Source organism: Macrotis lagotis, chromosome 4, assembly GCF_037893015.1.
Source record: "Macrotis lagotis isolate mMagLag1 chromosome 4, bilby.v1.9.chrom.fasta, whole genome shotgun sequence".
In the NCBI taxonomy this organism is placed as follows: Eukaryota; Metazoa; Chordata; class Mammalia; order Peramelemorphia; family Peramelidae; genus Macrotis; species Macrotis lagotis.
In genome coordinates, this window is record NC_133661.1 from 131,692,331 (window position 1) to 131,709,473 (window position 17,143).

A 17,143-nucleotide genomic window follows, 5' to 3' on the forward strand; every position below is an offset into this window, starting at 1 on the left:
GAGTTTATCTATGGGCTATACTGCAGACTGAAATTAGGCATTAAAAGGATGCTATGTTTCAGACAATACCTTCTTAGTGAGTTCCCTTGGGCATCCTGTACTAGGGAATAGGGTCCTTGCACATAGAGATTATGAGATCCAGACTCTCTGGCCACAGGCTTATCCCTCTGTTGGGCAGATTACAAAGATAGATGGATCCTTGGTTACAAAGAAATCAGGAAGGGAAGGAGTATATATAAATGTAAAAAATCCATCATGATTACTGATCAAATAACTCAACCTATGCCCAACTGACAATAAGTTAACAAGTGATTGATTCCTTGTATAAAAGTGGTAGTGTATTATGTCCCTTACTTATTTACTTAGATGAATATTGCTAGACTAGTCTTTCAGAAACTCTAGTAATGGATTAATCAGTTCAATAACAACAACAATATTTCTTGTCCTCCTAGAACTTTTATCAGTCCACAATAATTTTATCAGATATTTACTCACATGGTAGGCAAATCACCTATGTTGGCTTTAGCTTCCTCCTTTATAAATGACAGATTGGAGGAGGTGGTATCCAAAGTTCCTTCTAGCATTAGAAGAGTGATTTCCCCTGTAATTTATTTCTTGGTGACTTTGCATAGCCCTCTTTCATTTAAATCCAATTCATTTGCAAATCATGATATCTCCTACCTGATCCTTCCTGAAAAATGACAAATAGCAACCTGTATATAGCTTGCTCTGTATATATATATATATATATATATATATATATATATATATATATATATATATATACATATTGTCTCTTCCCGCATTTCCTCAATTAGATTGTAAGCTCCTACCTAGAAGGTAGTTTGCCTCTTTTTGTATCCTCAGCACTCTGCAGAGGCTGGTATATAATAGGTGTTTTTGTTTATTGATTGTCAAGATTGTGACCCTTTGAAGGTCAGAATTAAAACTATCATTACCCCCAGAATGTGTGCTCCACATTATTGGTCCCTTAATAGCTTACAATTATAGAATACAGTTTACAAAATAATTTTTGAACATTATCTCATTTGATCTTCACAACAACCCCAAGAGATAACTAATCGTAAGGTGTATTGGATAGCATGATGGAGTTGTAGCCAGAAAGATCTTGTTTGAAATCTTACCTTTTGACACCCACTGTATAATAATAGATAAGTGATCTCTGATCATCAGTATGTCAATAAAATGAGGATAGTAACATACTTGCATCATCTACCTCACAGGATTTTGTGAGAATCAAATGAGATCATACATCAAAACCTTCAACTGTTATAAATAGCAGTTGTTTTTATTAAATGACTGACTCAAGTCCACAAAAGTAAGTTAAGAAGGAAATACTCAAAAAGTTGTCTTTTTTTCCTTCAACCTAGTGACTTTTCCATTGCCTAACAATTGGCAGGAAATTTATTGATTCTTTTTGTGAGTAAACTCCTGTAACTTTGTGGTGAATTATATACTTAGATATATAAACTCTTTGATGGTGAGGATTATTTCTTTCTTTATCTTTGTAGACCTAGTCCCCAAACAGTGCCTTGCACATAATAAATAATGTTTGGCAGTAAATTGATATTAACATCAACCACAAAAACCCTACCCCTTCTTTCAGGAGTGGAGTACAAACTATACTTAACCATACTATTTCATAAGAAAGGGATCTAGAGTTATAGGAATCCTGGAAGTTATAGAATTATGTTTTGGAGGCAATCAGGATTAAATGACTCGAAGGGATCCTAGAGTTATATGAGTCAGTCAACTCACTCATGGGAGACTCCTTAGCTGCCCTCAAAATTCATTTGAAGTGGATACAGTCAGATAATGAGTATCTCCTGCTACCTGAAGCCATTAGAAGAGACCAGAGCCAACTCAGGAGGTAACAAACTCTGGTCTTTCCAAACTGATGCAGGCAATTCATTAGCCCAAGAATCAAAATAAAACCCCAGTGCTCTTTCTCTAAGGAAAGGCAATGACAAAGGTCTGCCTTCTGGAATGTCCAGCCACAGACTGTGAAGGAAGCTGTTGTCCAAGCATTAGGCCTATAGACAGGAGCCAAATATCAGTGAAGACTACTTGAGCCATTTTTGTGTTTTTCACTCAATCCTTCCTAATGAGCCCTCAAGGACCTTGGTTTGGATGACTTAGTGAGGGAAAGAGATGCCCTGGCAATGAATGACCTACTGGGGGGTGGAAGTAACAGCTTGTATCTGGAGATGTGTCAATACCCCCTAGGAGAGCTTGGGCTGGAAGCAAGTCTCTTTATTTCTGTCCAAAGCCTCAGCACATGGCTTCTGACAAAAGCTTCAGTAGCTTGAATTATGGAGTACTTTTGCTAGATGGCAGAATTTGATTAATACAAATTTACTCATATTAGGAAATGCTTAATATAAACAACCTTTTTAGGAAATGTAATATGGTTTGAAGAATAAACTATCATAAAAAGTATGTTGCCATTTAACTACAAGGTAGCCTCAGTTATTCTATATCTGTAGGTGAATCACATATAATAGTATATATTCAATGCCATACCCTAAAGAGGCCTTTCTTAATCCCCATTTCCCTTGTATTTTCTCTGCACAAATTGTATCACTTCTTGGTTGGGGACTCTTGCTCCTCACAATTGATAAACTCTTTGAGGGTCAAGACTATAGTCCTTTCTAACTTTTGTAACTTTAGAACTCAATAAGTGTTTATTGAATTGAATCATTTTTTTGATAAAGAGACTGAAGCATTTTTAGGTCTCTCTATACAAAGACAGGAAAGAAAATTTCCATAAAAGTTGAGGACTTTGCACGAGAACAATAGCCTTGCTTAACTTCCTAATAGGTTGGCCTGATGGAAATATGGCTGGAGAAAGGTACATACTGGACTCTGTCTACCCAGTCTTAGTTAAATTCCTTATTCTTCTGAGGACTTATAAGTGCCTGAGTCCCTAAAATTTAAATGTAGAGTACTTTGAATTTTCCTAGACTTCTTGGGTAGGAAATGACTTCATATAACTTTCCTGTCTAATTACTTAGAGATGCTTGTAATAGAGATTTCAAGTTTCCTATGATCTGTAAGTGACTCTTGATGGTTCCCTGATTAAATTCAATGTGTACCAAGTGTCTCACTCTGAGATTCAAGAAAGCTACCTGAAGATCTGGAAAAAATAGAGGTAGCATTAGAGGGACCACATTCATGATGTGTATTGTAGCCTGGAGACTCCTGTTTCTACTGAGCCTCTATCGTTTCAGTTTGGGGCACTGGACTTCTAGTCAGGAAGACCTGAGATGGACCCAAGCTTCAGAGATTTTTAGGTGACTGGGCAAGTCATATAACTTCTATTGGTTTCCTCTGTCTCTTCTGGAGAGAATAACAAGAACCTACTTTTCATTCTTATTGTGACGATCAAAGGAGATACATTTGTAAAGTGTGTAGCACAATGTTTCACACAGAGATAGCTTTTAATAAATGATTGTTCATTTATTAGAAAAGTTCTATGGATTGGAATGTGTCAAGAATTAAAGAGTGAATGAATTCTTTAAGTGGGAGAGAGATGAGATTTTGCCCAATCAACAGAAACCCCAATTTCACCCAAGGGGCAATTCTCTGAAGTCTCTAGGGAGGCAAATTAGAAATCAAAGATGTTTTGAGGAGTCAATTTCCCTCTTTATCTTTCTTCCCCTGAAGAGCATCTAGAGCCATTACTGTATAACAGTGACTCCTTTCACCCAAACTCTGGATTACACAGGTCTCTTTTAAAAAGGAAGAATGTACCTCCCTTCCAAAGCATTTCCATCCTATTGAATCAAGCTGATAGCAACATTTTCTCCAACAATTTGAAGTTTTTCAGTCATTTAGTGGAGTCTAATTCTTCATGACCCACCAACATGGCAAAGATACTAGAGCAGTTTGTCATCTCCTTCTCTGGTAGATTAAAGCAAATGGAGTTTAAGTGACTTGTCCAAGGTCACAAAACTAGTAAGTATCAGAAGCTGGATTTGACCTTAATTTCCTGACTCCAGGTCCTGTACTCTGTCCACCTAGCTGCCTCCTAAGAAAATAGAGGTTAAATAACTTTCTAGGGTCACACAGATATTGAGTGACTGAGATCAGATTTGAACTTAGGTCTTCTTCACTCTAGGCCCAGTTCTCTATCCACTTAGCTATTTAACTGCCCCAACATTTAGCAAAATCTGATGTATAATTACCTAGGCTTGGTTAGAAGTTCAGCTTATATAAAGAAAATGGGGGTGGGGAGGTTATTTTGACTGAAAGGCAACAATATATTTCAACTTATGGAAAATCATTTATTCTCATATGTAGTAATAATGGTTTTTGATTTGAACAATAAAGGCAAAATCTTGATAAAACCATCCAGAAGTCATTACAAAGTGTTGATATTAAGAATATGGATTTTATTTTTGGTTTTGGTTTTTGTTTTTATGGGCATCCATATTTCTTTTAATATCTTCAAGCTCTTTCACCAAGGTTGGGATATTGTAGTTCTGAGTTAAAGACATCTCAAATTCATTGTTGAATATAAATTAAAAATATAGCTATCTAGCCACCATAGCTATACCTCACAGGATCATCATAGGGATCATATGAGATCATATATTTAAAGCTCATATATTTATAAAACCTAAAGTACTTTGTCAGTGGTTACCACTAGAATGAAACATTGAGTCCAGTCTTGAGAGTTATCATTAACTGGATACTCAAGAATACAACAGATCTTGTGGTAGCAGGGTACAAGTGGCTTTAAAATGTATTAGCAACTTTTCTGCCCTCATTGGAGATTTATAAATATAAATAATAAATAAAATAGTAAAAATAAAATAAATATAAATATAAAGGTTTGTAAAATCATTAATATTATTAGTAATAAAAATAAAAAGATCCTCTATTTCAGTTACTTAGCATATTCTTACTCCATTGATCCTAACAATATCTTTATGAGGGAGGGGACATTATAAACATACTTATTTTACATATGAGGCAACTGCAATTCAGAAAGCTAAAATGATTCTCCTCAATCATAAAGTTGGTAGTAATACAGATATTAATTCCCAGTTTTACTGATTACCTAACTCTGACAAATCAAAATTGCTTTTGACATTGCTAAGAAGGGCCAGTCTCCAGGTGTCAAACATTCTTAGTTTATCTAATTCTGCCTTATCTCTGGCAGCTGATCATTCATGGAAATATCAAACATGCCTATATTATTCTTGGGCAGAGAACAAAGGAAGTTAATGTGCACAAATTAGCATTTCTCCAACAAAAAGCACCTTTGCAAAACTGTAACCCAAACCCCCTTAGTTTCTTCATTGCCTCTCCACTCCATCCCCATCCATCCAACCATTAATGCTCTTTCCAGATTGGGTATGTTCTCCAAATGAGAAAAGGTCATGCTTGAGAGCCACACTGACATTGATCAGAGCACTAGGACTGGAATTCTATTCTGTTAAAGCAAGGTTTTCTTTCTTTGATAATTAAATCTTATTTTCAGATCTGTATTCCTTCCCTCCCACCCCACCTACCCCCAACAAGAAAAACAAAACCCCTTTTAGAAACATAATCAAGCAAAATAATTTCCTACTTTAGCTATGTTCAATATATTTGTTTATATGTGAGTGTATGTGAGTTGTGGTTGGTACTCTGAAACTCTCATCTCTCTATCAGGAGATGGATAACATGTATTATCTTGAGTCCTCTGGAATTGTGATTGATCAGACTGTCAATTAGAGTTCCTAAGTCTTTCAAAGTTACTTATCTTTATAATATTGCTGTAGACATTTATATTGTTCTTCTGGTTCTACTTACTTCACTCTCACTACTTACTTCATAGTTGTTTTCCCCTACTTCTATAAAACCAGATCCATCATTTCTTATAGCACTGTAGTATTCCATCACATATCTATATCATAATATATTGAGGTATTTTTTTTTGTTTTCGCAAGAGTTAAGTGACTTGCCCAAGGTCACGCAGTTAGGTAGTTAATTTTTTTAAGTTTTATTGTTTTAAGGCAATGATTTGCCCAAGGTCACACAGCTAGACAATTATTAAATGCCTGAGGCTGTATTTGAATTCAGGTGCTTCTGACTCCAGGGTCCATACTTTATCCACTGCACAGCCCAGCTGCCCCACAGTTAGGTAATTATTAAGTGTCTAAGGACGGATTTGTTGTTCAGCTATTTTACTATTAATGAGCATCTACTCAGTTTCCAATTCTTTGCCACTACAAAGAGCTATTATGAATATTTTTTGTACATATGGATCCTTTCCCTCTTTCTTCAATCTCTTTGAAACATAGAATTAATAGCATTGGACCAAAACGTAAGCACAGAAATATAACAACACTTTCTTTAAAGAAAAAAAACTTGCCTACCTCTACCCAAAATATTAGTTTTCATATTCATCCCTTAAAGAGAAAAGCTTAATATCTAATAAGAATTTAAATTGAAATTTCCAGAATACTCCTAAGTCATACTTCTGACCTTATTTCTTGGGCCAAATCACTCATGTTGCCTTGTCAAATGCAGATGCAAATAGAAGGATTAGTGTTAAAATGGAAGAATCACTCACATGAAACCACACCACACAAATATATGGAAATTTTTATGTGCATGTATATACATATAGATGACATATCCATCTCAAAGTAAATGTATTTCCACTGGGGCCAAGCCACTTACCAGTAGTAACTAGTTACATACGTATTGTCATAACTCTTTAAGTTTACATTTAATTCAATTTTACAACAAATCATTAAGCTCCTAAAGCAAGGGTGACCAAGGAATTGAAGATTATTCCACAGAATTGAGCCTGTATATTTTTGTTTGTGCTATTTGACTGTCACATATAGAGGAGACGCTTAATATATGGGGAAAACATGTGGCAATTAGAATCATGACAACGTGGAATGTCTTGATCCATTGGGATCTGCCCTCTGGGAGTCTTGGGAATGTTAATTCTGTGATTCCTTCACCAGGAGTCCACTGGGTCAAAGAAAGCTCCACATTTCTAAGATACAGCAGGTGGCAGCATGAGATCACGAGTGTTTTTCCTTGTAAGCAACAATGAACGAAGATTCCCCCTCTGACTATCACCACTTGATTTGAGTTCCTGAACAGTGTGGTTTTTTTTCTTCCTATTATTGCATGACCCACAGAATGCTGCAGAATGAGAGCAGAAAATGCTTCTTCCCTAAATGATAACATAGTTCCTGGTCTATTGTAGTGTTATTTTCTTCAAAAGAAAAGTCATTATTTTGTAAAAGAAATAACAACTGTTTAAATGGATTTCTGGATTTCTGCCAACTTAAAGTGCTTCTTTGAATTATTACTTAGGCCTAGAGCAAGAAACAATCACAGAGGAAAACTAGCTCAAATTCCTCATTTTACAAATGAGGAAACTGAGGTAGAGAAAGTTAAATGATGTGCCCAAGATTTCATAGGTAAAAAATGACAAAACCTGAATCAAGACATTGATCACAATTTTTAAGTTCAATGACAAATTTCAATATTCTTTCCTCTGTAACATTTGTGTGTATTTGTATGTAGGGATATGAATGCGTGTGTTGGTTTGGTCTAATGGTTGTACCCAGAGAAAATCATTATTCTATCAGTAAGACTTCAATTAATGTTGGAAAGCAGCTTACCTGACCAAGAGTCTGTTTTGGAAATTTCATTTGAAATTTTCAACTGAGAAAAAGACCCTTCCTCTCCAAATGGTGTCTTTTTAGGACATTACTGAATCTATCCATCTCTAACTACCTACAGGATTCATACTCAATAGCTTTGAACTAAAAAGCAGTGATCCAAATGATTTACGCTCATGTCAAGAAAGAGAGAACTATTCTTGACCATTTAAACAGGACCATTTCAAAGCCTTACTAATGTGAGTGCATAGGTACTGATGGAGAAACCTCAGCTTGGGTTCAACCATACTGAGTGCAGGTAATGGTTTATCAAAAATCCACAGCTTTTTTTCTGCCCTGCAGCCAGCTATTCAGATCTCTCTTGTGATTGCCAAACCAAGTGCCAGTCTTGCTATTTCCCCACAAACCTTTTTAATTTTTTTTTCACTTTCCCATGACTTGAAAGAGAGGGCAAACTAGAAAGAGCTAGGTTATAGGAATCAGTATGTGGGAATTCTCAGTTTCCCTACTGACTGTGGAAATTTCATGTTCCTAACCTGCCCTATTTCCTTAGTCTCTTTTTCAAATGGTAACTGTCTATTCGACTAATAACATCTTTAAATCACCTAAAAGGTTCAAATGGTTTCCTTCCTTATCTTTATGAATCCTCTGCCTCCTAATTAATTACCATTATCTTAATATCAACACTGATTGAGTAATAACTTGAAATCCTAGTCCCTCAATCCTTCACACACACACACACACACACACACACACACACATACACAGACACACACACACACAGACACACACACACACACACACACACACACACACACATTGATTCTCTTCTTAAATCTTCAGGAAATAAAGTGGATTATTGTAGCAGGTGTCCCTGAGTAGCATCTTGGAGCAGCAGGGAGGACTGAGGGACTGGCCAAAGAGGATGTTGTTTAAAAATGCTAGGAAGCCTTTGATAGCCTTTTGATGGGGATGGGGATGGGGATGGGGGTGGGGATGGGGATGGGGATGGGGATGGGGATGGGGATGGGGATGGGGATGGGGATGGGGATGGGGATGGGGGTGGGGATGGGGATGGGGATGGGGATTGGTTGAGAATGAAAATACGTATAAGAATGAGGAAAGAAGGAGGATAGGACAAGAGAAGGCAATGAGAATGGGATGGGAGATGGAGCTGTGGTTGGGGATAGGATAGGCAATCATTGCCAGCTGGAAGGTAACAAATAACACAATACAGTGGCAAGAACTCAGTATTTATTGTAAATCTAGAGATCGAAAGGACATTTAGATGAACAAATCCAGTCTTCTCATTTTATGATTGAGAAAACTGAGACACAGAGAAACTTGGCTTCTGAGAAGCTCTGCTACTTACTCTCTATATGACCTGAATCCAGTCACATCACTTTTCTTGGCCTCAGTTTCCTCATCTATAAAATGAAGGGTTTCCACCTCCTGATCTCTAAGGTCCATGTGTGCTCTAGGTCCACTGAAGCTGGGAGTTAGGCTCAGAAGCAGCTATTGTACCTGCCTCCTGTAAATTCCTCCTTTGTAAAGAGATACAAAATGTTTGCTTGCTAAACTCTTGACTGTACCTGTAAATCTGCCCAATAATCTATCTCAGTCCTAAAAAGGAGAATCACAGAACTATAGAATCTCAGTGTGAGAATTGTGAAGTAGGTCATGTGAGAGAACATCATCCCCTTCACAGTTTTGCCTCAGGGTGAGCCTGAATAGAAATCTGAAAACATTTGTCTCTGCAGTTGCTTCCCTTTTCCTTTTTTCTTTTTTTGTTTTTTTTTTTTAATCTAGCCTCTCTTGATACTTCCAATGCCCCCTTCCTCTCAACAGGCCATTACTCTCCTTCTTTCTGTATCCTGCTTAGACCAGGTTCTCTAACTAGAAAATGCTCCAAGCCACCTACACACAAACTCACACACACACACACACACACACACACACACACACACACATACACCATGCAAAGTAATTATTTCTCAAAAAACTAGTCTGGAATCTTGTCAATAATAATATTTTCAGTGTCATGACTCATAGAGAACTAGACTTAGAGTGCCAAGAAAATTATTCAAATCCTACCTTTGACATTTCTAGCTGATTGAACCTGAGTAAATCACTTAAATTCCCTCAATCTCAGTTTCCTCTTCTGGAAACTGGGGATAATATAAACTATTGTAGGGGTGAGAGTGAGGACAAAATGGGAATTTTTTGAAAATTTCAGGGAAGAGGGAAGGGGAGGGATAGCCACAGATGAAGATTTGGATAAAATAGAGGTCTATTTCAGATAGGAGTATGCATAACAAAGATATTAAGTTGTGAAAGGGCAGGACGAATAAGGGATGGAAAAGAGAAGAACTATTCAATTTGACTAGAAAGTAGAATAAATAAAGGTCTATGAAATAAAAGTTAGCTGAGATTTTTAACTGAGATTGAACTGGATTGACTCCATATTGTGGAATAAATTGAATGTATAATTCAGGAATTTAGGTTGAGTTCAAGAACTACTAGGGAGCATGGAAGCTTTTAATGCTAGAATCCTAGATTAGGAAGATCACCCAGGTCACAGTAAGTAGATGTCATAAGATGCCTCAAATTCATTACATCCAAGTCTTTTTTCTCTAAAGTTCATTTTAACTTGCCTATTTCTCTCTAGGGCACTGCCATCTCCCTTGTAAGCTTAGATTGCAATCTTTAAGTCATTGTGGACTCTTCATCCCCACTCAACCACCATGAACAATCGCTTAACCAAGTGTTGTCAGTGCTCATCTCTCACATCACTCTCCCTCTGTCTCCTCATACCACAGCCACTTTCATTCAGACTTTTATTACCTTCATTTCCAATAACCCTCTAACTGATCCATCAACATCTAGTTTCTCTTCTTTCTAGTCTGTCCCCCAGAGAGCTGCCAAGTGAATATTCCAAAAGCACAGATCTGACCATGTCATATATCTACTCTAGAACTGCCATTGTCTCTCTTTTGCTTCCAGGATAAAACACAAGTATCTGGCATTTAAAAATCCTTCCCAAACTTGCTCCAGTCTACTTTTTCAGGCTGCTTTTACATTATCCCCCTCACTTAATCTATGACTATATGCACTACTACATATAAACCTGCTTTCATTCGTGTCTTCATATAGGCTGTCCCTAATACCTAGAATATTCCCTTTCTTCATATCTAGCTCTTGGAACCCTTGTATCCCTTCATATCTCAGGTGCAACATGAAAGACCTTTTCTCATTCCTCTGGTTATAAGATGATCCAATCTCTCATTTCACTCTGAAATAATTTATCTGTAAAAATGTTGTATCCTCTTCCTCCATTGACCTCTATAGAAAGTAAGCTCCATGAGGGCAACAATTATCTCATTTTTGTATCGAACATTTAACACAAAGCATTGTATCCTACAATTTAACTTCTCAGGGACATGACTGTTTCATTATTGTCTTAACATGCCAGATCTAGCATCTCTGACACTCAGCAGGAAGTAAGCAAATGCTTTTTGAATTGAATTATTGATGATGAAAGGGAATCCAAACTCAAATCAGTTGTTTTGACTTAGTCCAGTGTTCTTCCACCACATTGAGCATCTGGCATGGTAGGAATTGAGAGGTTGGACAGATGGTACTCAATGTCTCTTCTAACTGAAAAATGGTATGTCATTGATTTATAGTTTCTATAACCTTTATATATTTATATTGGAATATATATCATATATTTCTAAACTTCTATAACCATTCCTAAAACAACTTTCAGATTAGTACAAAATGTACTAGGAGTATCCTACTCTAGAAGAATAAGTGCTGTTCTCCCATTTTATTGAGAGGTTTTACTAGAAAGGACAAAGGAAAGAAGGTACCTTAGAGTCACCAGATACTAGCTCCTGAGGGCCTATTGTTACCTGGAAATAATCGAATTCTATAAATCAGGACTCGTTTATTGCTTTGGTGATTTTCTAGACTTAAAACAATGATGGAAAGTGTATATATTAATAATGCAAATTAAATTTAAAAGCATGTTTTGCATATTTTTCTACACATCCAGTTATGAAACATTGATCAGCACACCTCTGCTAAAGCTGATCGCTAAAATGAATTCCAAATCTAAAATTTTCTTAATCTGGACTGATTGTCTTTATTAGCACAGCTTCTGAAAGCAAAATGAGAGAATCTTACAGGCCCTCTCTGCTATGGCAATTTATTCTGTAGATCAATAAAGAACTTGAAATCTCCTGGGTTCTCAATTTACATGGTCTTTCGGGGACAAATTGTTCATTGAACTCAATTTCTAACATTTGTCTAACCAGGCCACATTGCTGATTAGTGCTAAACAGTTTTCTCATTCTTTTAAATCTAATCATTATTTGAAACCGAACACTATAATTATAACACCCAAGATTGGACCTGGAGAAGAATTTATAAAAGTGTACTTCCTCTCTTCTTTGTAAAGGTGAAGGACTATGGTTATGGAATATGTATATACTGTCAGCTATGGTAAATGATTCAATGGACTGATTGGACTTTGTTTTTCTTCTTTTTTAATCTTTCTTATCTAGGACAAGCTTGCTAGGTATAAGAGTGGGAAGGATAGTGTCAGAAGAAAAAGTAATATGGAAAAGTAGGTATTAATAAAAGTAAGATTAAAAATAAAAATCTTATTGTTTGTATTTTTACATCTTTCAGGGATCCTTTTCACAATGTTGGTGTTTGGACCAGCCTGTGGATTCATCTTGGGCTCCTTCTGTACCAAAATTTATGTGGATGCTGTCTTCATTGACACAAGTAAGGAAAATGTTCTTCCCCTGAATTTCAAGTTGAAATTAGTTCTATCCATCTACAAACACTTCTCTACATATGATCATCTTTGTCTAGTGCAGTCATTTGTATATTTCAAATTTTGCATGTTTTACCTTGAATTTAAAGTTCATCTATGAAATGAGAAAATTCTACAAGTTCAACATGTAGTCTCCTTCCTTTACTTTTGCTCCAAAATATCTGTCTCTATTGAGGCAGCAACTAGATGCAAATCAATAATCAGTTCAGGTTCAGTACATATTTGTTACCCAGCATTGAAAACTTAATCATTATAAACTACAATAGCACATTTTTAGTGCCTTCTTCAGTCCTTTAAGTGATTTAAAATAAATGATTTCAGATTTTTTTGAAACTATTGAACTTTTTCATTAGAGTCCTAGCATTACACGGGAGAATTATTTGGGGGCAGGGGAAAACACTAGTGAAGGAGCTGAATTCTTTCACATTTCTAGCTCTAGTTTTATTGCTTCTGCACCAAGTAAGTAATGACTGTTTTGAAGGCTTTTTACATTAAATATTTAATAGATAGATCTCAGGATCATTCTGACCAAAACTCTTTATCCTAGTAGTCTCAAGCAAAAGGCCAAGAATGATCCCTAAGGTGATTTCCAGATTTAAAATCCCCTATTTCTACAGTGAGGAGTGTTTCTTCTTCTTCTTCTTTCATCATTAGACTCTGAAAGCAAAAATGAAAGACATTTTTATACATCCTTTCTGCTAATGTCAATCTATTCTGTAGAAAAGATCAATAAAGATCTTGAAGCCTCCTGGGTTCTCAATCCATCATCTTTTCAACAGTGCCAAATTTCCTAATTCAACCAAAAAGAATCAAACATGATTTTAAATCCAATCAAGTCGTTCTCTGATTCACTCCATTAACTCAACTGCTATATTTACTTAGAGTTCCAAATTTCTGTGTTAAAAAATCTATATTTAGGACGGCTAGGTGGCACAGTGGATAGAGCATGGGCTCTGGAGTCAGGAGTACCTGAGTTCAAATCCAGCCTCAGACACTTACTCCATTTGCCTTGCAAAAACCTAAAATAAAAAATCTATGTTTATCATTCTTTATTCATTTAAAGTTTGCATTATCTCTTACTAGATGATTAAAAGAAGTTGTTTTCCAACAGCTGTCCAACACAATTAACCCTATTTATTGCCCATCGGAAATAAATAAATAAACAGAATTATAGCTACCATTTTTATTAGTAACCATACAGAGATAGAAGGAGAGCCTAGTAAATCATTTATAGAGTCCAATCCTTTCCATTTACAAATAATGTTGAAAGAAGTTAAGCTAATAAATTCAGTAAAGTAATTTGGATTTGAATTCAAATGAATATCCTCTGACCTCCAGAACTGCTTTCTACTCTTCCAAAGAATCTCATAAGCAAAAACTATTTTAACTACCTAAAGAAATTTAAACAATCTATAAGGGAGAAATAGGGAAAACAAAATGATGAAGACAAAAAAATCAAATATCAATGTAGAAATAAAGAGGTCCCAAGTAAAGATCTATTTAGACATAAATAATGACTCCACTTATTTAAAACCACAAAGTGGCAAAGAATCCTACAATCATAGAGCTGAAAGAGATTTTAGAGACCATCTAGTCCAACTTTATCATTTTATATATAGAGAAACTGAGGCACAGAGAGGTTTTGCTTGTTTTTATTTAATTTTATTGCTGACTTAAAGCTACCCAGCTATTTAATGTTGGAGTTAGGATGGAAATTCAGGTTACACTACATTCCATTACACTACACCTCCTTTCCAAAGCCCCTAACTGAAGAATGAGTAGAACAACCCATTGATGCTGTGGTCTCAGTCTGAGACATAAGTCTAGATCTAGATTTCAGCATTATGGGTGTGACTACAGAAGCTAGTTACCACTATCTGCCAGCAGAGGGAGAAAGAAAATAATATATTCTCTGGTATATAGTTGCATCCTTTAGGTTCCAAAAATTCTTTTTCTTTGTGACTCATCTGCAAATTTGTTTTCTACCTCCTACTAAATGTTGGCCACATTTTTATAAGTTATCTCAATTCCTGTCCTGATGCTGCTATGCCCTTTGTTCTTAAATCAGAGCACTTCTTCAGGGGGTAGTCAACAGATATGTTTCCTATAAGATGAAAATTATGAGGGCTATGAACCTATAACTGCACCATGAAATATACAGAGATTTATTTTATTACATTTCCTTAAAACCAAGACCTGGAGAGGATGGGGTCAGATGAGGACAATTTTGGGAATTAGATTTTCGTGAATAGTATTCTATAAATTTTAAGATAATTGTGGATTTGTTTTTGTTATCACTACTAGAAATAATAATAGTAAATAATATAAGTAGTGTTATTGTCAGACCAGACTAGATAATAATGACATCATCATCATCATTATTTTCATTCTCTTGAGCTAAAAACTATCTCTCTTCTTCAATTTGATTAGCCAGAAAGCTGCTTTCCCCCTACCTTACCATGGTGACCTCTCCCCTTTCTCATGTCCATGAAGAATTGTTGTAATGTGTTCAACCTGGCCTAGCACATAAGGATGTATGAAATAAGCAGCTGGTACAAAATATGGCTGACTGTTTGCTGAGTAAAGAAGGTCACTGAGATCATCTCCTCCCTTTCTTCCATTCCCAGGAGTGGGTACTGCTGCAGAATTTGCTTCTCTTAGATGAATTAATTTAGCAATCAGGATTTTTATCCTATCTATCTTTCTCCTTCCCTTTTCTCCCTCCCCAAAATAAAAAAAAATCAGTTTTCTAGTTAGATTTGTAATCTACTTTTTAAAAAAGTCTTAAATTCCACAGCAAAAAAATATTGCCAAGCTCATTAGACAATTAGGTAAATGACCTGGCAGGAAAAAATTACCTGGAGAGTTTTCTGCATCATTCATACTCTATTTCAATTTGATGACTAAATTCATCAATGAGAAAGCAAGGAAGCAAATGTTCCCAATTCACCTGCCATCTGCCCTTCTCACATAGACGCTCAAGTTTCCAGATTGGTTATTTGGTTGATGGAGGTTAAACCGGATACACTGCAGTTCCTAATTTTATCTTGCTTTTTGTAAGTCCAAAAAGCTGAATCCTCCTAGTCCTAGGAGGTAAATGAAAATATCAGACAAAACCACAGACAACAAAGCCAATTCAATTAAATTTAATATGTATTTATTAAGTATCCACTATACTGTGAGAAACCAGTGACAAAAATGAACGATCCACTCAGTCAAGGAGTTTATGTTCTATTAGGGTGAAAAACATATGTACATCTAGGTAATAGAAAGTAATTTATAAGTACAGGATTGCTAACAAACTGTGGCGGAGGATCAGAGGAAGTTTCCATGTCAGACTGAACCTCAAAGGGAGTTAGGGATTCCAAAAGGCAGAAATGAGGATAAGAAGAATTCCCCATGGGTGAACTTAGGCAAAAGGCATGTATGCACTCTATAGAATGTCATTGATAATAACATCTAAAAAGCAATTTGGACTAGAACATATAACGTGTGAAGTAGATTAAATAATAATAATAGCCACATCCTTGAAAGATAAGCCACAACTAGCTTGTGAAGGGATAAGTGTCAAAGACACTTTAATTTTGTTGCTGCTCTGGCAGTGCTGATGGCTGTTCAGTTGTATCCCAGACCCTATTTGAAATTTTCTTGGCAAAGATATTGAATTGACTTGCCATTTCCTATTCTAGCTCATTTTACAGATGAGGAAACCGAGGCAAATAGGTGCCATGCCTTGGCACACAGCTAGTATCAGAGATTGGAATCAAACTCAGATCCTCCTGACTCCAGGTCCAGTACTTATCAAATTGTGCCACCTAGCTACTATTTAACTCTATTCTAGAGACAATAAGAAGCCTCTGAATTTTCTTGAAGAGAGTGATATTCACAGCCTTGTGAGAGGTACCTTGGAGAATTGCAAGATTGAAAACAGGGAGAAAAATTAGGCTCTGAATTAGACTCAGTAAGGGCCACAATGAGAAGAGAAAAGGCTATAGATATGAAAAATATTCTAATGGTAGAATAAAAAAGATTTAGCAACTGATTACATAGGAGTGATGAGCATAAGAGAAAAGTCAAAGATGATTCTGAGACTGAACTTTCAAGACTGGAAGAATGGGAATTCCATCAAACAAATAAAGAAATTATGAAGGAGTATAGACCTAGGGGAAATATAATAAAGTTTGCTCTGGGCATACTGAGTAAAGAGATGATGGGATGGCTACATAAAGATAATCACTAGGCAGCTGGAAATTCAGAACCAGGGCTCAGGAGCTCAGGAGAGAGAGGAGAGCTGGTTGTACAATTGTGGGAGTCATATATATATATATATATATATATATATATATATATATATATATATTTGTTCAGAAGAAATCAAAAGATTTAGCTATGAGAAAACTTCAAAGAGAAATCATTCCAAATGTAGAATAAGAAAAGGAAACTGTTACTTTGATAGAGCCAAAGAAAGAAACAATAGATACAATACTAAAATGGGGAGGGACATAAACAATAAACTATTTTTTCCTAGAATGATTGCAAAGGAAGGGGACTCATAAATCATCTAACTAAGCTTTTCTTTTTGTATAAATAAGTAAACTGTGGCCCTCAGGGATGAATGATTTGTTCAAGACTGAAA

General features: G+C 35.9%; 1 protein-coding gene across 2 annotated transcripts in view; it reads left to right on the forward strand.

The window, feature by feature from the left end:
- The window catches only part of SLCO3A1 (solute carrier organic anion transporter family member 3A1), a 361,805-nt gene that overhangs the window by 260,461 nt on the left and 84,201 nt on the right, over window positions 1–17,143 (forward strand). For both annotated transcript variants that reach the window (XM_074234149.1, XM_074234148.1), the window contains exon 3: window positions 12,357–12,455. In XM_074234149.1, the coding sequence (XP_074090250.1) occupies window positions 12,357–12,455 (99 nt within the window). The remainder of the gene's footprint in view (window positions 1–12,356; window positions 12,456–17,143) is intronic.